This window comes from Halichoeres trimaculatus, unplaced genomic scaffold, assembly GCF_033239565.1.
Source record: "Halichoeres trimaculatus isolate MK-OKI-2021-1 unplaced genomic scaffold, fHalTri1.1 fHalTri1_scaffold_7, whole genome shotgun sequence".
Lineage (NCBI taxonomy): Eukaryota > Metazoa > Chordata > Actinopteri > Labriformes > Labridae > Halichoeres > Halichoeres trimaculatus.
Genome location: NW_027437185.1, coordinates 698,698 through 725,108, shown reverse-complemented (window position 1 = coordinate 725,108; position 26,411 = coordinate 698,698). Strand labels below are relative to the sequence as shown.

The 26,411-nt window shown below is 42.5% G+C and overlaps 1 protein-coding gene across 1 annotated transcript in view; it reads left to right on the top strand.

Moving 5' to 3' along the window:
* Positions 1 to 25,504, top strand: part of mmp17b (matrix metallopeptidase 17b) — a 37,390-nt gene extending 11,886 nt beyond the window's left edge. The window contains exons 2-12 of the mRNA XM_074674734.1: positions 6,338 to 6,470; positions 6,572 to 6,725; positions 7,199 to 7,307; positions 7,389 to 7,566; positions 7,979 to 8,155; positions 13,284 to 13,407; positions 14,447 to 14,520; positions 14,605 to 14,754; positions 16,661 to 16,924; positions 20,427 to 20,775; positions 25,330 to 25,504. Coding sequence (XP_074530835.1) covers positions 6,350 to 6,470; positions 6,572 to 6,725; positions 7,199 to 7,307; positions 7,389 to 7,566; positions 7,979 to 8,155; positions 13,284 to 13,407; positions 14,447 to 14,520; positions 14,605 to 14,754; positions 16,661 to 16,924; positions 20,427 to 20,775; positions 25,330 to 25,504 — 1,875 coding nt within the window. The 5' untranslated portion in view covers positions 6,338 to 6,349. The remainder of the gene's footprint in view (positions 1 to 6,337; positions 6,471 to 6,571; positions 6,726 to 7,198; positions 7,308 to 7,388; positions 7,567 to 7,978; positions 8,156 to 13,283; positions 13,408 to 14,446; positions 14,521 to 14,604; positions 14,755 to 16,660; positions 16,925 to 20,426; positions 20,776 to 25,329) is intronic.
* Positions 25,505 to 26,411: the final 907 nt, after the last annotated feature.

Below are 26,411 nucleotides of genomic sequence, written 5' to 3'. Positions count from 1 at the left end.
CCTTCCATGGGTTGACCGCCCTCAGCGTGCACCTCACGTCATGCTCCTCCAGTGTGAGGCTGGAGCTGCTCTGGACCGCAGGGTGTGGTGTAGCTGCCTCCTGAGATCCTGTCTCGAAGCGGGCAAAGAAGTTATTCAGCTCCTCTGCCAGTGAGGCTCCTCCCTCAGCAGCTCCAGTGTTGTCCCCGTAGTTCATGAGGTGCTGGACCCCCCGCCACACCTGTCTGCTATTGTTACTCTCTAGGTGGTCCTCGATCCTCCTGCTGTAGTCTCTCTTGGCCTCTCTGATACCCCTCTTCAGGTTGGCTCTGGCTGCACTGTACAGAGCGCTTCCTGTTAGGGTACACCCGGATAGTCTTATCCACTGTGACGTTGTCTGTGCAGTTTTTGATGTATTAAAAATGTCCCAGTTAGTCCTTTCAAAGCAGTCCTGTAGCTACTCAGAGGCATCATCAGACCAGGTTGTGATCCTCCTTCTGGTGCTAGGGGCAGTTTTCCCAAGGGGGGTGTATGCAGGGATCGTGAGCAAGGACATGTGGTCAGACTGGCCCAGGCGTGCTAGCTGTTTAGCTTTGTAACACAGCTTGATGTTGGAGTACACCTTGTCCAGTATATTAGCTCCTCTGGTGGCTCACTTAACATGCTGATGAAACCTGGGGAGCACTGTTTTAAGGTCCACATGATTGAAGTCCCCTGCTACAATGTGTGCTGCTGCTTCGGGGTGTCAGCTCTGCTGCTTGCTAATGCTGATGTGGAGTAGTCCATTAGCCACGCTAGCACTAGCATCGGGTGGGATGTAAACAACAGTCACAGACACCCCCGTTAACTCCTGGGGAAGATAGATGGGCCTGCATTTAACAGTCATATATTCCAGTTCCGCAGAGCACTGGCTGTCCACAGTCACTGCGTCAGTACACCAGTTGTTGTTGTTTATCCGTTCTATCCTGTTGATATGCTATATAGCCTGCTAGCTTGATAGCCGAGTCCAGTATGGATGAGTTTATCCAAGATTCCGTGATCATAATAATGCAGCTGTCCTTAACGATGTTGTTAACTACAACCTGGAGCCTCAGCTCATCCATTTTGTTGGCGAGGGATCGTGCATTCGAGAGAAAGATGCTTGGGAGAGGTGGTTTGTGTGCTCACTTCCTTAGCCATGTAAGCATTCCGGCCCTGCAGCCCCGCTTCTGCGTTCTCTCTCGACGCTGCCTACGTCGCCTCTTCGTCGGCGTAGTGAGCCACGAAGACCCAGGAGTTCTTGCTATGTCCGTCGGGATGTTGTGCGAGCTAATAAAGTCAGAAGTGATGCTCTGTTTGACTTCCTGTCCTATCCGGAGCAGTTCATGTCTATCATATCTAGTTTTAAGATTGTCTATTTGTCTGTTTTCAACACACTGGTTGAGAGAGCCATAAGCTGCAGCTATTATAAGCGCCGCCATGGTAACAAAAATAAATAAATAAATAATTATAGATATAAATAAAAAAATATATACAAGGAAACAAAATATCGTTGTTGTCTTATTATCTGAAAATGACCCTCATGCTGCATTAACATAATACTTAGCTAATCAAATATTAAGATATGAGATATCAGCGCTAAAAAACAACTGTTACACTTTTCAGCTGGCACTTTATATCATCTTCATTTAGCATTAACACCGACATGTCTGGCATCACATGGTTGTAGGCCCTCTCCCTTTCCTTTACATCATTACTTACATTACACCCGTCATGACAACAATGACAGAGCTACACTTAAATACAAAAGCAGACTACAATTACCTTCTTCACAAACAATGACCAGCAACAATCTGTCACAGATGTGACCACACTACTGTATGAGAATTATCTTGTGGCCACGCATTATTATTATTTTTTATCTTGTAGCCATGAGTAAATAAGTCGTGGCCACATATTATTTATTTATTTTATTCCACTGTCACCAGAGAGGGTCCATATGTTTCTGTACAAACCTCTGCGGTAATGAGTCTCTGTAGATTATGTCAATGAAAACAGTTGAACCACCAATGAAAGGAGCGCATCAGCTGATGTGTGATGGAGGTGTGATCCAGAAAGGATTTCAGTCTGAGGCTGGAAACACCTGAAAACCGTGGGCCTTGCCAATAACAAATTTTGTTGGACGATATATTGTACCACAACTGTTGACAACAAACAGTATTATTGACAATATTTGAAGCCAAATTAACCACATATATAAAACTACTATATGATAAAAATGCAATACATCCATTCAAATTCAATACATTTTTATGAGTATTTTTTTCACTATTGTAATTAGAAAATCAACAAGTTTCAAATATCCTAAATAAATAAGTTTAAAATAAAAATAAAAATAAAATGGACTCAGTCAAAAATTTCCCTTGAACAAAAAACTGTTTTAAAGGGCAACAATTCCTTTTTGATGTAGCAAACTGCACTTTCTATGTCCATGTAATTTCTCATCATCCAGGTCAGTTATTCTGAACGCTCCAAACTGAGGCAACTGGACTGTTCAGAGTTTGTGAAGGTGTTTTTCCTTTCATCCATGAGGCCCAAACCATAAACAGTCCAGTTGTCTGAGTTTGAAGCGTTCAGAATCCACTGTCTGTGAGAACACACAGACTGTTTGTATTTACTTTGTGGATCAAACACCTCAGTGAGTGTCAACTGTCAGGACAAAGACTCTGCATCTGCAGGTGCTGTTTCTTCCCCATCTGGGAAAACTGGGTCAGGTGGTTGTGTTTTAGGTGAACATGTGAGTTTGTTGTATTGCCTTATTTTGTTGCTGCACACTGGCTCGCCCGTGCTGATGGGCTCGTTTGAAGCTGAAATAGGGCTGAACGATTTATCGTTTTCAGATCGAAATCGCAATTTTAGACAATGCAATTTTGAGATCGCCAAAGCAGCAATTTTTTTACAGCGCTCCTGACTGACCCAGGATCTGTTGTGTCAAGTATTATACACATTCTGTTTTACAAATTTGTAGACAATCTATGTGTTAAAAGTGCTGGTAAGCAGGTCAACAACACAAAGCCTCTGTTTAGGAGTAGAAATTGATGAAAACAGGTTATTTATCATCACTATTGATGATTAAAAAATCCTGAATTGCAATATCTGCCAGAAAAATTAGATCTTTTCCTAAAATCGCTCAGCCCTACATGTAAATATCCCAAAGCTTGATTTGAAGAAAATTGTGCATCGAATTGAAATCACAATATCTGCCAGAAAAATCGCAATTCAATCTTTTCTTAAAATCGTTCAGCCCTAAGCGGAAATATTCTACTCTAGGGGTGTGGCAATTTGCTTTACAATCATCTCTTTTCCTCCCAAGTTCCATGTTAACCTGTGCTGCCCCAGACGAGCTCACAAGGCTCACTTGTTGCACTCTGTGTGTTGACGCTAGCCTGACGCAGCCCCGCCTCCCCCAGAGACAATCATTTTGGTTGACTGACAAGAGGGTTCACTCTGTTCATTCTTAGGTCAGAAATGATTCAAAGTTTAGCTTTATCTCAAATTTCAATTAAATGAGTTGTTTCCTCCAGTAAGACACAATCACCTGAGGCTCCAGATTTGAAGATTTCTCCAAGGTGATCGTCCCTAAAGGATGCAGCCATGATGAGCATCTGGGTCCTGCTTCTGTTCCTGAGCCAAGGATGGAAGCCAACATCTGCCACTGCCCAAGTGACACCTGGCCTACCCCTGACTGCACCTGTGAGCCCAACTGAAGATGACAGCACACAGCTGGTGGTAAAAACAAACAAACGGACGAATGATCAGACAGAGAGAAAGACAGGCAGACAGACAGGCAGACAAACTAAGACTGAAATACAGAAAGACAAACAAACAAACACACAGACTTACAAACATACAGATTGACAGACAGACACAGACACAGACAGAAAAACACACAGACAAACAAACAGACAGATGAGCAAACTAACAACCAAACTGACTGAAATACAGACAAACAAAGAAACAAATGGACAGACAGACAGACAAACAGACAGATGGAAATACATGCAGACAGACCATTAACAAACAGACAAACAAACAAACTAACAACCAAACTGACTGAAATATTGACAAACAAAGAAACAAACGGACAGATGGACAGACAGACTGACTGACAGACTAAGACTGAAATACAGAAAGACACGAACAAACACACAGACTTACAGACAAATATACAGATTGACAGACAGACACAGACACAGACAGAAAAACACACAGACAAACAAACAGACAGATGAGCAAACTAACAACCAAACTGACTGAAATACAGACAAACAAAGAAACAAACAAACAGATGGACAGACAGACAAACAAACAAAAGGACAAGCAGACAGAAATGTAAGACTCAGGGCCAAAGGGTGGCACTGCAGTCCAATTAAAACAGATCATCCTCACAGCATATTTGACATATGTCCATGTTCAACCTAACACCACTTTTACTTGTGTTGTAGCTCTTTGTTGTTATATTCGAGTGTCTGTATTTGTGATGTGTTTTTTTGTGGTTAGAATAGAATATAATGGAATAGAATAGAATAGAATAGAATAGAATAGAATAGAATAGAATAGAATAGAATAGAATAGAATAGAATATACTTTATTTATCCCCAAGGGAAAATTCAGGAGTCACCGCAGCATTACAAAAAGATAGATAAATAAATAAGAAAGTGTACAGAAAGTGCTAAAAAAGCCATAAGAAAATAAACTCACTGGCCATTTAATTAGGCACACCTGTTCAACTGCTTGTTAACACAAATTTCTAATCAGCCAATCACATGGCAGCAACTCAATGCATTTAGGCATGTAGACATGGTCAAGATGATCTGCTGCAGCTCAAACCAAGCATCAGAATAGAAAAGAAAGGTGATTTAAGGGACTTTGAACATGGCATGGTTGTTGGTCTGAGTATTTCACAAACTGCTGATCCACTGGGATTTTAACCCACAACCATCTCTAGGGTTTACACAGAATGGTCCCAAAAAGAGAAAATATCCAGTGAGCAGCAGTTCTGTGGGACAAAATGCCTTGTTGATGCCAGAGGTCAGAGGAGAATGGACAGACTGGTTGGAGCTGATAGAAAGGCAACAGTAACTCAAATAACCACTGGTTACAACTGAGGTCTGCAGAAGAGCATCTCTGAACACACAACACGTCCAACCTTGAGGCAGATGGGCTACAGCAGCAGAAGACCACACCGGGTGACCCTCCTGTCAGCTAAGAACAGGAAACTGAGGCTACAGTTCACACAGACACACCAAAACTGGACGATAGAAGATTGGAGAAACGTTGCCTGGTCTGATGAGTCTTGTTTTCTGCTCCACATTCAGATGGTAGGGTCAGAATTTGGCCTCAACAACATGAAAGCATGGATCCATCCTGCCTTGTATCAACGGTTCAGTTCCTCCAATGTGTCGTTGGTGTCTGGTGTTAGCTCTGTTAGCCATGTTTGTGAATAGCACGATACTACTCGGCCTTCTAGTATTCCCTCTTTGCTGCGTTAGCATGGCTAGCTTGTCCATCTTATTAGAGATAGATCTTACGTTCCCAATAACAATGGATGGAAGGACAGATCAATGTCATCACTTCATCAACTCAGTGCCAGCACATCGTCCTCATCTCCTTCTCCTCACCTTGTGGTGAAACATCAGGCCTTACACCATTTAGCATTGGCATGCTACAGGCTGCTAACAGCTGATCTCAAATGTAAACAATGCGGTCAAGGTTACATGTAGGATCTCCAGACAAACACAGGAGCAGAAATAGTAAAAATATCCCTAAAGACAAAAACAGTTTGGTGTCCATGACCAACAATGAACCATACAAAGTAATGATCCACTACAAATGCAAAGATGACAAAAAAAAGTGACGAAAAATTACAAGAAATGAACAAAAAAGAAAGAGCTGCGACAACAGGCAAGCACTTGAGTGGCGCCTAGCAACCAGGACGTGTGTTTGTGTTGCGGTGTAGTGTCTGTGTTTTCCATTTTGTAGAGTGCTCTAACCATCCAAACCGTCTGACACCTCCTGGCCAGCATAGTTACCTCACATCAGTAGACCCATCCAGCTCCTGTTGTTGATGCACTTCTGTTGCCATCAAGTGGCTTCTTACTCACATAGTTTATACAATAGTGTTGGTTTGTCATTTTAGTGTGCCACCAAACATTTACTACCAGTGTTTGAGCCAGGACTCATGGCCAGCCCCTGTAATGACCAGTCCACATGCTGTGTGTTCACTGTTTGCTCAACAATCCAGATGGGTCATTGACAATGTAAGAGTTTTACATGATTTACCCATGGTAACAGTGGTGACACTCTCCTCTCGTCACAGGATTGGTTGATAATGTATGGCTACCTCCCACCCCCTGACCCCTCTGCAGGTCAGCTGCAGGCATGGACAGCTGTAACCAATGCTGTCAGAGCCATGCAAAGGTTTGCAGGCCTAAAGGACACTGGAGTTGTGGGTGAGGACCACAGAGTGTGGCTGTGAAAAGATGGTTAATCAAGGTTTGGGTTTAACATCTCTAACCGGGGATCTTAAACGTTTGTGTTTTTGTGACATCAGATGAGGACACGATAGCACTGATGAAAGGTCCACGATGCTCACTTCCAGACACTGAGCTGTTGAGGTCAGCGGTTGGTGGAGAGGGGAGGGACATGGGGAGCAGAAGAAGAAGAAGAGTTGTCTCAATGTGGAAACGCAGGAACATCAACTGGAGGTCAGATCGAATCTGTCAGCAGATTCTTTTTCAGAGTGGTTCATCTGTTTTATCTCTCTAGTATCAAACTCACAGGTGGCCAGGGACATGTTAGAATCAAAATACTGAGCTTTATTATTTTACTCTCTACCATTCAGGTGCCATTTTTCTCCTAAACATCTTGAAATCAGACATTTTTTGGGACTTTCCAGGTTTATATTAACTCTGATTTGACCATTTATACTAAAAACTAGACACAAAGACCTGCTCAGATCTCAGATTCTGCAGTGTATTTGTTCTCATATAAGTTTGTAGAAGAACCAGTGCACTCTTGTGAAGAGCTTTCCTATGCTTTGGGAACATGTGGATTAACCTGCACTGCTCCAGAGGCTGTAGGGTACTTTCACAAAGTCACTTCTGTGTGAGTCTTCCTCAAGAATGAAATTAACTTCAAACACTCTGTGGTGTCCCTATCTCTGTGCTTCTGTCCTTAGGCTGCGTTCGTACCTGTCCTCCTCCCATCTGTCCCGTGAAATGATTCGCTCTCTGGTCTTTTATGCTCTGAGGGTCTGGGCGGAACCCACTCCTCTGGAGTTTCATGAGGTTTGTATGTTCGCCTGGGGCTGGGTTAATGAGTCATTCTCTTCTGATGAAGGGCTCCAAGGATAACGTTCCTGTCTTCAGGTGGGGAATCCAGAGGCAGCAGACCTACAGGTAGACTTCCTAGGTGGTTACCACGGTGATGGCTATCCTTTCGATGGGGCAGGTGGTGCAGTTGGCCATGCCTTCTTCCCATCAGACCCTGCTCGGGCTGGAGTAGTCCACCTGGATGCAGAGGAGGCCTGGGCTTTCAGACAGCCAGGTAGTACCAGTCAAAAACCCTCAGATCTTTTCTCATAGTGTGTAACCTCAGGTGAGTCCAGCTCTGATGGTTAGAAAGGCAAAGTTCACACCATGGATGCCAAGCTCTTTGATACTAAACACATTCAGTATCAGCAGAAGTTTCTCAGTTTAACATTACTGTCTGAAATAACTCATCAGCCAAAACTTTTCAAATGCAACCGAAAAAAAAGTTAAAAACTAATGAATTAAATGAGTAAAAATATTAGTTTTTACTTCCACAGAAAACAAATTTGACTCTGAATAATGTCAGATTAAAATGTCACAATAAAGTCCTGATTGAAATCATTGATTATCACTGTTTGTTTGAAAAGACAATAAAGGTCTGGGTTATTTTTCTTTTTTTTCCTTTTTTTTTCTTTTTCATTTTCTAGCCTCTGAGGGCACTGACCTGTTCACCGTGCTAGTCCATGAGTTCGGACATGCTCTTGGATTAACTCACTCCTCATCCCGGCACTCAGTGATGAGACCGTACTACCAGGGACCGGTAGGAGACCCACTACACTTCCGTTTGGAACCCCAAGACCTGGAGCACATAACCCAGCTCTACGGTGAGCTGAAACAAAAAAAATCTGTATCACAAAGACCGACTGTACACCATGACACGATGAACCATCAGGGCTCAGCTGTTCCGCATACTGACCCACAGCTCTCGTCTGTCCTCGTTTTTCTAGAAGAAAGGGAGACAGAGGTCCACTGGAAGTGCAAACATGGTTAATTAAATGAACCAGGCACAGAGTTTCAGTGAATCCAGCTTATTGTTGCCATCATGGGATTTCTGACTCCATACTTTGTCCTCAAAATACACATGAACACAAAGATCCACACAGCTGCTTTTTGTTAGCTTGACACGGCAAGTCAAGTTAAAAAAAACAAAAACAACAACTATTCAACCAATCAATACATCTTTCTTTATACAGTACTAAATCACAACACAGAGATCCAACATCAGGGCAAATTAAAAAAGTGTGATCTCATCTCAACCCAACATGAGTACAGCCATTCAAAGCATTCAGTGAGTTACAGGAAGAACAGACTTCCCTCAAGAGGCAGACAGAAACCTGGAGCAGAACCAGACTCACTTAGAAAGAGATCTGCTGTTGGAGTTACAGAGTGAGAAAGGTTTCTGTAAAAAAACGGTAATACTACTGTTTATGATGGTGATGATGTGATGATGGTGATAATGGTGAGAGTGTCAGTAGCTGAAGCCAGGGTCGCCAACAGCAGTTTTTTGGGCCCCATGAAAAGACAGATTGCAGGGGGGTTGGAGGGGTATTCCACAAAGCTGGCTAAAAAAGGCTGGGCCATGAAATTTGCCTCAACAAACAGTTGGACAGGCGTGCCTGATAAAGTGGGCGGTAAGTGTATATATATATGTAAAAAAAAAAAATATATATATATATATATATACATACACACACACACACACACATATATATATATATATATATATATATATATATATATATATATATACACACTTCACTGGCGATAGTTTGTTAGTGCAGACGTTTAATAGAGTATACCAGAGGTGCCTGGCCTGTGTTCTTGTGTTGTTGAGATACGGCTTATTTTTGTTCGTATTTTGCTCTTTCTCCTGTGATGTAAATCCTGTAGAAATGCAGGTGAACGTATGTTTCGGGTTTTAATTGGCATTTCGTCTTGTTAACTCCGGGACTTCAGTCTGTCTCTGAACCGTAGATGGGAAAGCTGATTAACATTTATTTACTTGGCTCGTTGCTGGTAACTAGTGTCTGGGAGTCTGGGCCAAAGTGAGAGAAAAGACTAAAGAGGAGGAAAAAAAGGTGCACCTTGTGCACAACCGCACATTGATTGAGGAAACAAAGACCAAAATAATGTACTCCCGCCCCACACACACCTTGCATGCACTCAGACCGTCTCTCCTTCTGGTATGTCACACACACACACACACACACACACACACACACACACACACACACACACACACACACACACACACACACAGACTGTCACCGCGTTAAAGGGGCAGGGCTGGCCAGTAACAGTTTGTATTAGTAAATGTGAGCAGTGCACCGTGCATATAACACACATATAGAAATTTCAACTTTAGCTGGCTGCCTGTCTCCCTCGTCATGGACCTCACCGCACGTTACTGGCCATCACAGAATGGTGTGAGATGTGTGATTGGCTGTCATTCAAAACAAAGTTCTGCCATGAGCAGAGCTAAGAGCTGAGTGAGAACTGAGCAATAAAAGGACAAAAAGTGGGAGTTGGATTTTCTGATTAACTACAAATCATCGACTCCTAGAGCCACTGAGCTCACAAGTAACCGAACGTCTGACTCCATGCGTTACCCTCATATGTTTAACGCTCCTGAGGTCCTTCAGGAGGGCAGCAGACTACTTCTGGTGGCTCCATTTTGGCCAGCCAGGACTTGTTTTCCCCCTGCACAGGCTCTGATGCACCTCCCTGCCTGAAGGATCTCCTGTTCCAGTTTGGGGTCAGATGTTGAATCCTTATGGACAGCAGAAAGACTTTATTACTTTGACTGAATGTCACAAGATTTGCGAGCAGGCGTGCAGCTGAAGCTTTGTGACCAACAGGACAGCTGGGAGCGTGACGCCTTGGCTGACCTCTGCTGCTCCTATAAGAAAGTGAAGACAGGCATTGCTGTTTGTCTCTGGGTTTATCCTCCACATTGGGCTCACACACTCATCTAAGTCTCATGCTGCAAAGAATCAAAGGATTAGAATGGGAATCTGTAAGAAAATGTGACTGCAGCAGGGTTCACGGAGGGCCTCCTTTGTATGATGCCATGCATGTTTCCTTAAAGGATAAGTTTGGTTTATACAGCGTTTACATTGTTTATAGAATAAAGTAGAACAAAATACTCACCCAGAAGGCTTTCCTGATCCAAGCAGTGTTTCGGGAGATATTTAGATCCAAAATCGAGCAGCGGACGTCTGTATGATGGGATCCATCGGGGCATAGACAGCACTGCTCCTAAAACTACATTAATCGTCCAAAAACTTGTGTTTTTCACCAATATTCCATCATGGTCTGCTCCGGCTTAGATATCGATGATCTGCTGAAATCTGTCTCACTCCAGACAGTGCTGTGTATCTGTAATGACCTCTGAACTGATGAAGACTTTGTTTACATTTGCCCCTCAAAGAAAGGAGTCAGCTCTCCAGAAAGTACTGCGCATGCGCATGAGCAGACTAAGATGGGATATTGGTGAAAAACACAAGTTTTTGGACGATTAATGCAGTTTTAGGAGCGGCGCTGTCTATGTCCCGATGGATCCCATTATACGGACGTCCGCTGCTCGATTTGGGATCTAAATATCTCCCGAAACACTGCTTGGATCAGGAAAACCTTCTGGGTGAGTATTTTGTTCTACTTTATTCTATAAACAATGTAAAAACTGTATAAACCAAACTTATCCTTTAAGATCACAGCGCTTGTGTGCATGAACCAGCTGCTTTACTTTACATTCATCCTCTGGCTTTCATAAGTGGGTGGTCTTCAGACACACTTCTGTACAGAACAGGCTTTGTTTCTCAGAACTGACTCTCTCACTGTCCCTCATGATGATCAGGGGCTAGTTGTTCAAAGGTAATCCAATCGGAGTTTGGTTATCGGGTTGAATTCACTCCTGAAAATGGTTTGTTCAAAAGGGAAAGAAGGATTTCAAAACCAGATTAAATCACATAATCCAAACCCAGTTTCAATCTGGATCAAACCCTCAGTTTGTGTTGTTCAGAACTTTTCAGTAAGACTTGGATCACTCTGATCCAAAAAAAATCAGGATTATCCCGATCTCATTAGGGGGCAGGATTTCAAGGTGGATTCCAGGAAGAAAACATTAAAAAACTTTAAAATTGGTCAAAAAATTAAAAAAAATTGTAGAATTTGGTGTCATTACTTTTATTTGTGTTTTGCACTTCACTTGTTTAACCATCAAAGTGATAAAGTAGATAAAGTTAACTTGGGCTACCAATGAAGCCTTTCAGTATAGTTAACAAAGAGAAACTGAAAGAGCAGAAGCAGAGAAACTCCTGGCAGAGGAGCAAATCAAGCTGAGCAAACTGCAGCAAACCAGAGGGAAAAACCAGAGAAGGGAAATCTCATCTTCTAAAGCTTAGAAATGATGGACTCTTCTTCACAGATGAAGAACAACCCTGAACATTTTTTATTATTATTTTGCTAACTATTGGACATTTAGCCTCTTTCTTTGATTTCTAACATTTCAGACGTTTTCAAAATATCCACTTTGGATTTTTTTTATTTTTTATATATTTGTTGTGGCTCAGATGAGGGGTCATAAAAGAAATCAAATAGAAGATAGATAGAAGAGATAATAGAAGGGGATGTTTTTGTTATTTTATTTTACTTCATTTTTTTCTCAAAATAAAAAAAAACACCTTCAATGACCCCATGTTGGCTCCTCTACTTGTTGTTCTTCACAGAGCTGGTAGCCCACAATATGATACATTGTCCCATTTAGAGCACTGGTAATCCGGATTTGGTAATCTTGAAAACTGTATCTGGATCAGGGTGATCCAATTCAGTGCTGCTTTGAAAAACTGGTATAAAACTGAGACGGATTACCTGATCCTGGATAGCAAGAAATGGGATTTCTAAATCCAGGATCATTTTGATCTGGATTAAACTCTTTGAACAAATGGCCCCTGGTGCAGCCAAGACTGCAGGAGTCCTAGTGGTCAACAGACCTGTCCATGATAGCGTTACAGCCATTTTTACAGCATCAACTCACTTACTGAACTGTCATGAACTTTAGCTCAGAAGGTGGACACAAATGCAGGACACCCAAAATCAGAGTTCAAAGGCAAAACGTTCAATCAAAATCCAAACAAGGTCAGCACACAGAGAGGCAATCTGAAACAGGCAGAGGTACAGACAGACCTGAGGCAAGAATGGTAAATGGACCAGTACTTATATAGAGCTTTTCTAGTCTCTCAGACTACTTAAAGCACTAAACACTGCAAGTTTACATTCACCCAGCCACACACTGATGTGAGGGTTTCCTATTGGAAACCATCAGAGCTAACGCATTCACACACCACTGACCAACAGTGGGAGCAATTTGAGGTGTCTTCTGGTGTCTTGCTCAAGGGGCTTCAGCATGTGACTGCAGGAGCTGGAATAGAACCCCTGACCCTCCAATTGAGAGGCCACTGAGCCACATGCGCCCCAAGAAGCAAGGTTCAAAAAGGCAGGCAGGATTCCGTACACGACAAGACAATAACTATGGCTGTGAAAGAAGGCTGGGACGAAGACTGAGAAGTGTGACGAACTGGCAACAAGACAGTGAGAGACATGAGGTTAAATACAAGAGGTAATGAGGGAGATGGGAAACAGGAGGGGAGGAACAATCAGGGAGCAGGTGTGACCAGACAGACATGACATGAACACATATCAGCATGGCAGTAACTAAACAGTTAGTCCTGTTTCCTCATTTCATCTGCAAGCAGAGATGGACTTGATGTACTGGCTCCACTTTAGTGGTGGCTGGTGTGTCTTGTTCTTTTTTTTTTTTTTTTTGCAGCCCAATGATTATATAAGGAGTCAGGTTTTGACCCACAGATTGGCCATTAGACAGACAAACCTTCATTTTTTTAATCAGACATTGGTCAGTTTTTTCTGGGTGTAACACTTCTGATTTTCTTCAAGGTAAGAGAAACCAGCTGCCTGCTACAGACGCTCCCCAGCTTGCCCCAAAGCTTCAGCTACACCACACAGGATCCAACCATCATCATCACCATCGTCATCATCAGCATCACAGCCACAGCCACAGGTAAGACTTTGACAGGGAGTACAACATTTGTTTGTGTTGCATCTTTCAGTTGCAGAACAGGCTTCAAAGTGGGAACAAAGGACACTAGCAAAACAGTGAAAAAACAGCAAACCCTGATCAGGGGACTCAACCATAAAGTCCTGAAGAGTCCTGCTGCTGGACAGCCCTGCTGCTGGATTCCTGCTGCTGGGTTCCTGCTGATGGAGAGTCCTCCAGCTGGAGAGTCCTGAGTGTAGAGTGTAGAGTGTAATTTCAGCAGCTCTCTGATGGATTCTTGTTTAATGAGGAGGCAGTGCAAAGATTTGAGGATGGCGGTCACATAGGACCTTCTTGATCCTTTTGTCAGTCATGTTAGAGTTTTGGATTATTTGTAGGTTGTTCACAGACCTGAACTTGGAATTACAAACATCCAAAAAGATTACAGGAAGGGAAAGGGAGCTCTCAGACTCAGCTCTGGACATGATCAGACTGAGGTTTAAAATAATACACAAATAAAACCAGACTAGACCTGAGCCACATACATGCCAGGTCCAGGTCCAGGATATCACAGGCCAGGTTTTAAGGCTGGAGATGAGAAACTAAGATTGTCTTCCACACGTGATGCTCAGAAGCAGAGAGGGACTGTCAGGTAACAGTTGTAAATAACAACAAACACATGATGCAACAGATGACGTGGAGACACTCAGAGAAAGATTTATACACAGGTATCTGAATGTCATCAGTATAACAATAACAGGAGACTTCTGTCTGTCATGGTCATTGACAGCAGTTGTGAGCTGGGCAGCTACCATCCTTTCCAAACCCCAGGACGCAGAAGGCAACATGTACTGTACTGTGACTGGACTATCCCTGACACAAGAGGGACAAGAGGATTTACAGAACAGTTCCTCCCATGTTTTGTTTTCAGCAGTTAAAGTAAATGAAGGCATAAAGCTGCTTAATTCAATGTGTGTGTGTGTGTGTGTGTGTGTGTGTGTGTGTGTGTGTGTGTGTGTGTGTGTGTGTGTGTGTGTGTGTGTGTGTGTGTGTGTGTTTTCAGCTCTGTCATTGATCGCTGTAACACCACTTTTGATGTGGTGGCGAAGATCAGAGGAGAGACTTTCTTCTTCAAAGGTCTGAACACAGCAGGGTGGAAACTGTTGGGCTCCAGTGAAATGAAACACAGATGCTCACAGCTGCATCTCGTCCTCCCTCCAGGTCTGATGATGTGGCGAGTTAATGCTGGGGGCTTGGTGTCAGCAAGAGGGGCTTCAGTCAGGCGACTGTGGCGGGGTCTTCCTGCTGACCTGCCTCGTCTTCAAGCCGTGTTGGAGAGACAGTCTGATCATGCCATCATCTTCATCAGCGGTACAGTCCTCACATTCTGTCAGCCTGAGTATGAAGCTAGTACTAACGTTTGGGGGGTCTTATTCAACCATATCCTCACTCAGGTTTTTCACTACAGGTGTTTTCAGACCAAAATGAGGATCACAGTTAATGACAGCAACCATGGGAAAAATAACAATGTTGTGTCAGTAATTAGTAAAGTTGGCAGAGACTATGTTGGGATCAGCAAAGGTGAAGTCCAGGAGGTGAAGTCCAGGAGGTGAAGTCCAGGAGGTGAAGTCCAGGAGGTGAAGTCCAGGAGGTGAAGTCCAGGAGGTGAAGTCCAGGGAGTCAGCAGAAACTGAAAGAACATTGTTTCTGCTGGGTCATCTCCTGACAACACCTGTGTGTTCTTTAACCTTTTCAACCCTTTGAACTCTCATGTTTTAAATTCAAGGGGTATGACTTCTGTTTAATTTTTTACCCTTTAACCTTCCATCCAAGAAAAAATAGAGACATGTTTTTTTTGTATTTGTGATGTTGGAACACTGTGATGTTTTTGGAAATCACCAAATTCATAAAAATTATTTTAAGATGTTTTTTTTAAAACTGTTTTAAAATACAGTATATGGACACTTGAATTGTTAAAAATACTGTGGGTTATCTCAGTCTATGTGCTCAACTAAAACAGCATTTCCTGTATGCAGTGTAAAAGGAGATTTTATCATTGTAAGTTTTTCACAAAAAAAAAAAAAAAAACTGAGCAGATGACACATCTTTTATACTCTCTTGTCTATATGTTTGGTATTAAGGTAATCCAAAAGTAACGATAAGTAATCTGGTAGATTACTTTAATATTGTGATGCTTAGAGTAAGTGACTGAATACATTTTTTAACAGGTAACTTGTAATTGTACTGAATTACATTTTGGAAGTAATCCTTCCAGCCCTGGTGAAGTCAAGTAAAGTCACTAGTTTACGTGTGTGCGTGTGAAGGCATTATGGTGTATCGAGGTTAAGGAGTTGCGCTAACATAACCCAAACTAAAATGACCAGCGATTCCAGCTCCCGGCCCAGGCAGAGTAGAAAAGGGAGAGAAACAGGAAACGCTTCCTTTTATCCTGGGTGGAGCAAAGAGCCCAGCTCAAAACATATTAATCCAAGACCACCAGCATCAGGGGTCGTCGCATTATTCTCATAAATTTACGCCTTTATTCATGTAAATTTATGACTTGAGGGCAGTAAGCAAGTTGATCCTCTGCATCCCACGTCTCCTGGAGAAACCCCTCACTGTTCTGTTATAAGTCATTACAAATGCTTTGATAATTTTTACAAACTGTATCAAAGTTTTATGAGGTCATGATGCTGTCAGCGGTGGGTCCATAGACAGTCTGAGCTCTGTGTTTCACTTCATGTTTTAAAGTGAATGAGTTCTGAGTGCGTTTGCTGATGGTCTGTTGTGTGTCTGTGTGTTTCAGAGGCCAAACTCAGAGCAATGGTTTGAACCCCCCACCCCCCAAAAGAGCATAAATTACAGCTAATGAGATCTAATTAAGATTATAACAAGCTATTGGGTATTGTTGGTTATTGGGTATTGTGTTTTTTAACCCTATAAACGCCCTCCCTCTGTGCTGTACACTGCAAAAAAACCCTGAAATCTTATCGAGTGTTTTTGTCTTATTTTCAGGGAAAATCCTCTTATTATACTGGATATGAGCCATGTCAACTGACCAGTCCAGAAAAATGTCTTGTTTCAAGTTATTTAAGGGCCAAATTGAGGTCTGGATTGTTTGTAACAAGTAAAAAATAAATCTTCCAATGGAACAAGAGAATTTTGCAAGAAAATTTGCCTGGAAGTAGAATAATGTCTTAAAACTTTTCTCTTGTTCCACTGACAGATTTTTTTTTTTTTTTAGAGAAACTAACCACTCCTGGTTGTTCTCCTGCAGGGTCACAGTTCTGGCTGTTCAGGGATCTGTCTCTGCAGGAGGGCTATCCCCAGCCCCTGTCTGCCCTCAGGAGGGGCATGAGCTCACCACCAGCTGCTGGTGAAAATGATGTGCAGGAGGCAGCCAGGCGGTGGGGTCTTGTTTGGGACCCACAGCAGGGGCCTCTGTGGGGGAACATGGAGGACACTGAGGGTGACAAGCAGGGAGATGCCTGGACTCAGCTGCTGATGGAGGGAGTCGGAGGCATTACCACAGAGAGTGACGGTGAGGGCAGAGAAAGGCTGTTGCTACTCACACACCTCCACTGAGGAAGTCCTGTGCTTCAACACATTCCAGCAAATAAAAGAGTAACACGCTTCAATAGGCAGCTTCACTTCTGACACACCACAGATCTGATGACGCTCAGAGCACAAAGGCACCAGATTAAGAAAGGAGGCTTAACAAGACGAGGAGGAGAGGCTCAGATAATTCACTTTAAAGCTGCTATGACTGTTTAAAGACAATAAAATACATTTGAAATACATCTTTGATTTAATGCATTCAAAGACAAACTGAAATAAGAAGAACAGGTAGTTTTGGTGTACTCACTGTTTTAAGGATGAAGTCACAGCACACAGTTTCATTGGTCAGACCACTGGGATGAAAACACTGCGTCACCAGAACAGAGGGGTGGTTTTTCATGTAGTAAGGGAAAGATCTGAAAATCTGGGAACTAAATCGTTACCAAGAAATTTCTTCACCAATGTGTTTCTAAAGGTGTCTAATATCATGTACTAAAAGTTTGAAATTCAACTCCTGTGGGAAACCTCTCAAAAAACTTCTCAAAGTTGGGGTACTGATAACCGATTTTCAAAAATTCAAAAGTGCTTAAATTGGACTTTAGTAACTTGTGAAGGCTCAAACAAGTGGTTTTTCATTATTCTGAGTTGATTGCTATCATTTATTTTTCACCACAACCATTCCTCAGTGGAAAAAATGACACACCCACCTTTGCATTTACATATAAAGTTGCATTTATTTCAATTAGTTGCACAATAATTAGAGCAAATACTTATCCATGCTCTGAAATGCTTCAGGTGTTGATGTCTAAATCATCAAAACCATCATGAATGGCATTCTTGCAGATAATGCCTTTACACACTCCACAAGCTAAGATTCACTTGACACCTTCTTGCAGCTGCATCACTGGTTACTGCAAGAAGAATTGCAATTGCAGCTTGTAAACTGGAGTAGCTCTTCAGGAGCTATGGGGTCTAGAGCTGGAACTGGCCCATAACCATAAACACCTAGGGCTCTAATTTCATAGACCAAGCGCAAGCGCAGGTGCACCTGCCCTGTGCTGGCCTTCGCTGTGTGGACAAGTTTCCTGCAGTGCCAAGAGAGGCGCAGTCAAGACGCAGAGGAGCACATAGGAGCGCAGAGCTGCGCGTCCACGCCTCCCTCCGTGCAAATGGCAGAGAGGGAGGAGAAAAGCCTGAGTGGGTTTAACACAGCCAAGCGCTGTTTTCACCAATCAAACGAGCGCCTCTCCTCGCCTTTAAATGTGCTGCGGCTGAGGCGCAGCGTCTGATTGGTCTGACTGATCCTAGATGCCGCGGAAAGTGTGCTGGAAAGACCCGGTAGCGGAGACGGTCAGAGCCGCTGTCCCTGCAGCAGGGGAATGGACAGCGGGGCACATCGGAGGACACGAAGCGCGTCACCGTGTGAGCTAGCTCCCAGGACAGATTTAATTCGTTCCTTTGTCATTAATAGAAGTTCAAAAATAAGAGACAGTTACACAGCCGGCTTCAAATCTGCAAATCTGCAAAGGAAAGCACTTCAGGTTTGTTTCAGACCTTTTAGTATTAAACAGAGGTTTTTTCCCATGGCCAGCAATAGAAACTGTATCACACCCAGTGAAGGCATGAGAAAAGATCATTGTCTCTGTTTTTCAGAGAGAGTCTTCGCTGCAGCTTTGTGCTGACTCTTTCTCTGCCTTTGATGCTTTAGCTGACTTCTTCGTGACCTTGACAAACTTGTTGTACAAATTATTTTGACACTTATGTTAGGGATGTCCCGATATTACATTTTCACTTCCGATACGATACGGATACAGCAGCATTGAGTATTGGCCTATACCGATATTAATCTGATACGATATCAGCATTAAACATACATACTTTTATTACTTATTCTGTAGTATGTCTGTCATTTTAGAAAAGGCTTGATTAAGTGATATAATTCAAACAAAGAACAGTAGTCAGCAACAGTAGCTATGAGGAAAAACTGACCCATTTATTATTGACCAATGGGAAACAGAAACTGCTTATATCGGACTGCTTATATCAGAGATTTTAGATGCTTTCCGATACGATACCGATACTTGTTTTTTTGCTGATATCGGACCGATATCCAATATCAATATCGGATTGGGACACCTCTACTTTTTGTGGTACCTAAGTCTTCCTTCTTGGTCATACCCCTGCATATGCTCCAAAATCCTAGCATTTCCAACTGCTTCTACATGTTTCAAAAAAGTAGAGTAGCCTTAGGGAGTTCCTTGTATAAGCCTCTCAGCTGGTGTATCTGGGCCTTAACAGATGAAACAATTACGCAGAGCTGGAGTAACCTCTTCATCCATAGTACTGCAATTATAGCCTTATCTTAGACTATCAAAGCATGCAAAGTAAAATGAAAGTATAGATTTAATATTTTGTAATATAAATATGTCTCAGTAACACCAAATATCACTGAAAACTTCAAAATATAACTCAAACATGAAACACATTCTTACAAAATATATATGAAACTCGAATAAACAATAGAATGTACACGTTACATATATGAAGATAAGGAAACAAACAACATCACTTACTTCTAAGGAACGCATTAAAAACATGCTATCGGATGTTAAAGCAGTAGATTTGTCTGTCCATGATCAACAGGGAAAAAGGACCAAAATGACTTCTGGTGTTAATGTTAACTTGAATGTCAACCAACTACAGCAATCACCATTAAACAGAAACTAGGTCTATTTACCATTTTTTTTAAAAAATGCTGTTTTTTAATTTCAGTGTACCCTGCAGGGTATGTGTGTGTGTGTGTTATTGGGAGTTTTTTTTCACTAGGGAGTTGCATTGCTGAAAAATAATTGTTTGCAATCAGCTCAGAATCATGAAAAATCCCTAGTTTGAGCCTTCACAAGTTACTTAAGTCCAATTTAAGCACTTTTGAATTTTTGAAAATCGGTTATCAGTACCCAAACTTTGAGAAGTTTTTTGAGAGGTTTCCCACAGGAGTTGAACTTCAAACTTTTAGTACATGTTATAAGACACCTTTAGAAACACATCGGTGAAGAAATTTCTTGGTAACGATTTAGTTCCCAGATTTGTCAAATATCGGATAAAATCCCCTTACTAATGAGCTAAACTATGAAGTAGCTTCATGCTGGAGTCATGTCTCACTTCTCAGGACCTGATTCTTAACCATTGGCTGACTCTCCATCACCTCTGATCACCCAGCCCCCAGCTGAACATAACCAAGGTGGAGCAGTCAGTGTATGAACACACTTGATGAGCAGACATGGCCTCCTGCTCCTCCAGAGGTGAACTGTTGTTTTCATCTCTTAGAGTCAGAGCGTCACAGCTCTAACAAACAGCGTGGTGCACAGACACACTGATGCTCTGGACACAGTGTGTGGAGCATTTAACCATTTGTGCGTGCTTTGTGAACCAGATCAGTCCTTAGTGAATGAGGCCCTCAGAGTTTCTCTCTCTCCACCCCCCAGGCTCTGTCTACCTCTTCAAAGACAACCTCTACTGGAAGTTCTCCTCCCCTGGCTCCCAGCTGCTGGATGGTTACCCAAGATCCTCGGGTGCAGACTGGCTGGACTGCTCAGATTCCTCCTCCTCCTCCTACTCCTCACCTGTGGGGATAGACCTCTCCTTGTCTCTGTCTACTCCTTCAGGGGGACAGGAGCCCTGGGAGGGCTGGAGGGTGGAGGGGGAGAGGGACGAACGTGAGAATCAGCACGTGGACACACCGGACACATGGACACGATGCACCTGCCACAGCAGAGCACCTGGAGGCAGGACAACACATCTGATGACTCTGTCTCTCCTGATCCCGTCCACATTGTTTGCTCTCTGAAGCTGCACACAAACATGACATCAGTGCAGACAGTAGTCAGTCACCTTCATGTCAGCTCATTTCTCTCTGTTTGGTCAAATAGGACAGCATGGCTTTCCTGCTGTGTGCTCCAGTGATGACAGACCTGACCTATTAAAAAGCCTGCTGTTGATCTATTATAAACTGTGGGAACTGATCCTCACTTACAGTCAGGGTGAACATTTGTTTGAGGGGGGTGATTGTTTTCTCCACTTGATGGTGCAGTGGAGTCTTTTTCTGCTGATGTCAGCTGATAAAGTAACATACAGGTTCCACCACATCCCAAAGCTGCTCTATTGGATTGAGATCTGGGGACTGTGGAGGACATTTGAGTACAGGGAACTCATTGTCATGTTGAAGAAAGCAGTCTGAGATGATTCCAGCTTTATGACATGGAGCGTTATCCTGCTGGAAGTAGCCATCAGAAGATGGGTACACTGTGCTCATAAAGGGATGGACATGGTCAGCAACAATACTCAGGTAGGCTGTGGACTTTAAACCATGCTCAGTTGGTACTAAGGGGCCCAAAGTGAGCCAAGAAAATCTCCCCCACACCATTACACCAGCAGCAGCAGCCTGAACTGTTGATACAAGGCAGGATGGATCCATGCTTTCATGTTGTTGAGGCCAAATTCTGACACTACCATCTGAATGTGGAGCAGAAATCCAGACTCATCAGACCAGGCAACGTTTTTCCAATCCTCTATTGTCCAGTTTTGGTGTTGCTGTGTGAATTGTAGCCTCAGTTTCCTGTTCTTAGCTGACAGGAGGGTCAACCGGTGTGGCCATCTGCCTGGACGTTGGACGTGTTGTGTGTTCAGAGAAGCTCTTCTGCAGACCTCAGTTGTAACCAGTGGTTATTTGAGTTACTGTTGCCTTTCTATCAGCTCCAACCAGTCTGTCCATTCTCCTCTGACCTCTGGCATCAACAAGGCATTCTGGCCCACAGAACTGCTGCTCACTGGATATTTTCTCTTTTTGGGACCATTCTCTGTAAACCCTAGAGATGGTTGTGGGTTAAAATCCCAGTGGATCAGCAGTTTGTGAAATACTCAGACCAGCCCATCTGGCACCATGAACCATGCCACGTTCAAAGTCCCTTAAATCACCTTCTCCATTCTGATGCTGGCTTTGAACTGCAGCAGATTGTCTTGACCATGTCTACATGCCTAAATGCATTGATTTGCTGCCATGTGATTGGCTGATTAGAAATTTGTGTTAACAAGCAGTGGGACAGGTGTACCGTATTAAAGTGGCCGATGAGTATATATGTTTATGTATGTGTGTCTGTCCCTGTTTCTGAGTCCAATTTCTTCTGACGTCACTGTAGTCACATGGATAGACTGAGCTGTCACATAATAAAGCTTTACATCACATTTACTGTCATAGAATAGAATTAAATAGAATGTAATATATTGATCCAATATAGAACTGATATAGATTATTCAGAAATGCTACTTCTTAGCTGCCAGTCAAGCAGGACCCAATTGATTTCCAGCATGTCTCAGTCTCTATGACAACACCAGGTCGGTGAGGAGGTTTAGTAGAGAAAATGTCAATGTCAGCTTTATTTATATAGCACATTTAAAACAGCTAGTGGCCCACCAAAGTGCTTTAACATTAAAAAGTCAGAGATAATAAAAACAAAAAAAACGTAAAACAATAAAACTTCAAATATCAAAAGCATAAAACAACTATATCAATAGACATAATAGACTCAATAAAAGTGGCTATCCTGTGCCAAAAGCCAAAGTGAACAAATGAGTCTTTAAAAGAATTTTAAAAAGGAGAGGCTATTTGCAGTCCATACAGGTAAAGGTAGTGCATTCCACAGAGTGGGAGCCACAACAGCAGATGCTCTCTATCTCCTCTGGATTTTAAAAAAGCGCGTGAAACATCTAAAACCATCTGGTCAGCTGACCTAAGGGCTCTGGAGGGCTGGTGCACTGCAGCTTAATAAGGTGAGTGAGTGGTCAGGGGCCAGACCATTCAGGGATTTAAAAACAAATGAAAGGATCTTAAAACTGATCCAGCACCTAACTAGAAGCCAGTGCAGAGAAGAGATTACAGGGGTAATGTGTTCGCGTTTCTTAGTCCAAGTGAGGAGATGAGCTGCACCGTTCTGTATGAGCTGCAGGCGGCTGAGCTCTGACTGCTCAATGCTCACATACAAGGAGTTACAGTAGTCGAGGCGAGATGTAACAGAAGCATAAATAACCTTTCTTAAGATCTTTCTTGTTTAAATATGACTTCACTTTGGCTAGAAGCCTCAGCTGAAAAAAACATGCCTTAACACCTGAGCTGACCTGTCTGTCAAGTCTAAAAGCACCATCAATTATTACACCAAGGTTCCTGGCATGGGACCCTATGTACGGTGCTAGAGATCAAAACCAACTGGAAAGGGCCTGAACCAGGTCAGGGTGACTGAACAGGAATATTTCAGTTTTGTCTTCATTCCATTTCAAAAAGTTTTATCCATCCATGGTTTTACATCATGCATACAGCTTAGTACGGCCTGAAGACAGTCTTTGTCTGAGGCCTTTAAAGGCAAATACACCTGAACATCATCAGCAAAACAGTGGAAAGAAGCACCGTGCTACCTAAAGATTGATCCTGGGGATAGCATATATAGTGAGAACAGAAGAGGGCCCAGGACTGACCCTTGGGGAACCCCGCATGTCAGAGGGGCCACTGTGGAGGAAAACTGGCTCATACAGAGAATGATCTCTTGGAGAGGTAAGATTGAAACCATCTCAAAGCAGTGCCTTTGATGCCTACGCAGTGCTTAAGGCGTGACAGGAGGAGCGTGTGATCCATGTCAAACGCTGCTGTCAGGACAAGACGGATTCAAATGGCACAGTTACCAGAGCCCAGATTTAACAAGAGATCATTAACCCTCTGGCCCTGTAAATCAACACACTACCCTCTCTTCATCATTGTTGCAGAAAATGCCCAACTACACCATGACCCAGAATTTTTTTTATTTTGTCTGATTTTTTTTACTTTTCCTGCATAATGTTTTTAACCAACATCTGTGCTTGACATAAAGTATAAAATATCCACAACTTTTTATTTTTTAACCCTTCAAATGCCAGTTTGTTCACACAATGCACCTCTTGGAGAATAGAATAGAATAGAATAGAATAGAATAGAATAGAATAGAATAGAATAGAATAGAATAGAATAGAAAAGAATAGAATAGAATAGAGCTTTATTTGTCTTTGCAACCAGTGCAATGAAATTGCAAGAGCCCTTTTGTCAGTGCAAAACAGTTAAAAGTGCAAAGTAGCTGCCATGTCCAGGTACATCAATGAGGTAATTGTTATGTAATTACATGACACATGAGGTATTTTTTTCAGCCTTTGTTCAGGACCCTTACTGCTGTTGGGTAGAAAACTGTCTCTGAACCAGTTTGTCCTTGTGGTGATTGACCTGTACCTGTGGTAACAGATTAAACATGTGGTGTCTGGGGTGAGAGGGGTCCTGGGTTATTTTTCCCGCTTTTCGGAGGCAGTGGGTGGTGCAGTTCCTCCAGTGTGAGGGGAGGGCAGTCTGTGATGTTTTTAGCTGTGTTGATGATCCTTGAAATGAAAGACCCTCAAAGTTAACATTTTTATATATTCTGCGTGCCAGCGATTAGTCTAATGTAAATTATAATACAGTCTGAAATATGTAATTGATTAACAACAATACTGATTAATTTCATTTTTATTTTTTGTGCAGTGATTGAAAACACACAAAAAAAATCCCTGTCTTAATAAAAGTGACCAAAAGTGCCTCATCTATGCCCATTCAAACCACAACTTTTCATTCCTTGTGATTTGTGGTACAAAATCATAAAATCTAGATTAAATTGCTTTTGTTATAAACTCAACACTTGAACGTTGTAGTTTCTAATGTATTTCTCAAACTCATGTAATTAGTTCTGTTTTAGTCAAAGGAGAAATTTTATGTAGATTCCCTATCTAAGCTCAAAATCATAAGATTTAGATGAATTCCCTTTTATCTTAATGCTGTGCTCTGTGTGTGTGTGTGTGTGTGTGTGTGTGTGTGTGTGTGTGTGTGTGTGTGTGTGTGTGTGTGTATGTGTGTGTGTATGTGTGCGTGTATGTGTGTGTGTGTGTGTGCGCGTGCATGTGTGTATGTATGTGTGTGTGTGTGTGTGTGTGTGTGTGTGTGTGTGTGTGTGTTTTGTGTGTGTTTTGTGAGTGTTTTGTTTTTTGAGTGTGTAAATTAGAGGGAAAAAGAGAACATTAACTTGTGTATTTTAATGAGTTTGTGCATGTATGTGTGTGTGTGTGTGCGTGTATGTGTACGTGTATGTGTGCATGTATGTGTATGTGTGCGTGTGTGTGTGTGTGTGTGCAAGAACTATTCAACATTATCTGAGCTCCTTTCCCTTTGCTGCAGTCTCCTCCACAATGTTTTTGAGCTCCTCTAGTTTTTCCTTGTGGCTTCTCCTCAAAGCATTGGACTTTGTAATGAGTTGAGCCATTGGACTGCCATCCTTGCTGCTGTTCCAGCCGCCACTGCCGCTGTGAGAATCGACACTACGGACTCATCGGACATCACCTCTGTGACACTCAGCTGACCTGCAGCGGACCTCCGGTCTGTGACCACAGCCAGCCTCTCCATCACCCCTCAACGGACATCTGTAGCAGGACTCTGTCATCTGTGTCGCTGCTGCTGACCCTCTGAGCTTGTGTAAGACAATCTTGCATTTACTGGTGTATCCTGGTCAATGCCCAAGAGATCTTGGGTGTGTTAGATTAGATTAGGTGGGTGGTTTATGCCTTTTATACCATTTATTCCAGTTTCTTATGATCAGTATCACTTTTCATTCCTCTATGCATTTGTCCTTTCAGGATGTTCCTTTGTTTATATGGACCCCCTGATAAAGCCCTGTCCACCCCTTGTATCAAAGCCTAGCTCTGCCACTGGTTTGACATCATTTTTTTTTCTTCCTCTGTATTTTAACCATTACATCTCCTGCCTGGGTGAATCCCAAAGCTTGGTGTCATCCTCAAATACTTCACTTGCATATTTGCAAGCATAGCAACATAGGTAACACCTAAAACCAAAGTGGGCTAACTTACACCTGCTCGAAAGGTTTCTCTAATCAATATGCTGTGGTGACATTATTAAGACATTATTGTGCTGTGTTGTGTTCAAGTCCTCTTATGTGCATAGTTTTTTTTTTCAGGATTAGTAAAATACATCTGGAAAGAGAAGAAGAGATTAGACTTTTGAGAAATGAAAACAAATGTATTTTTCTTACCTGGCTCCACTCAGTCTCTTTCAGTCTCACTCAAAGTTTTACTGCACAGACTCTGGCCTGCGAGTCCTTAGGGGGTACTATGGCTTCAAACCATACAATGGTACAAGGCAGAGCCATGCTGTCCATTCTATATACAGTCTATGGTTATCCCTACATGCTGTTACCTTTCCTTGAATTGTGCATAGAACAACTGTTTTAACCAGAATTCCCTCCAGTGATGAATGAAGTATTTGGTTCATAGAAGTAACTTAAAACTGTGTGTGTTGTGAATTTATGGCACATAATATTCTGTCATCTTGTTTGAAGAAAAGAAGTCCAGTGTCTTCT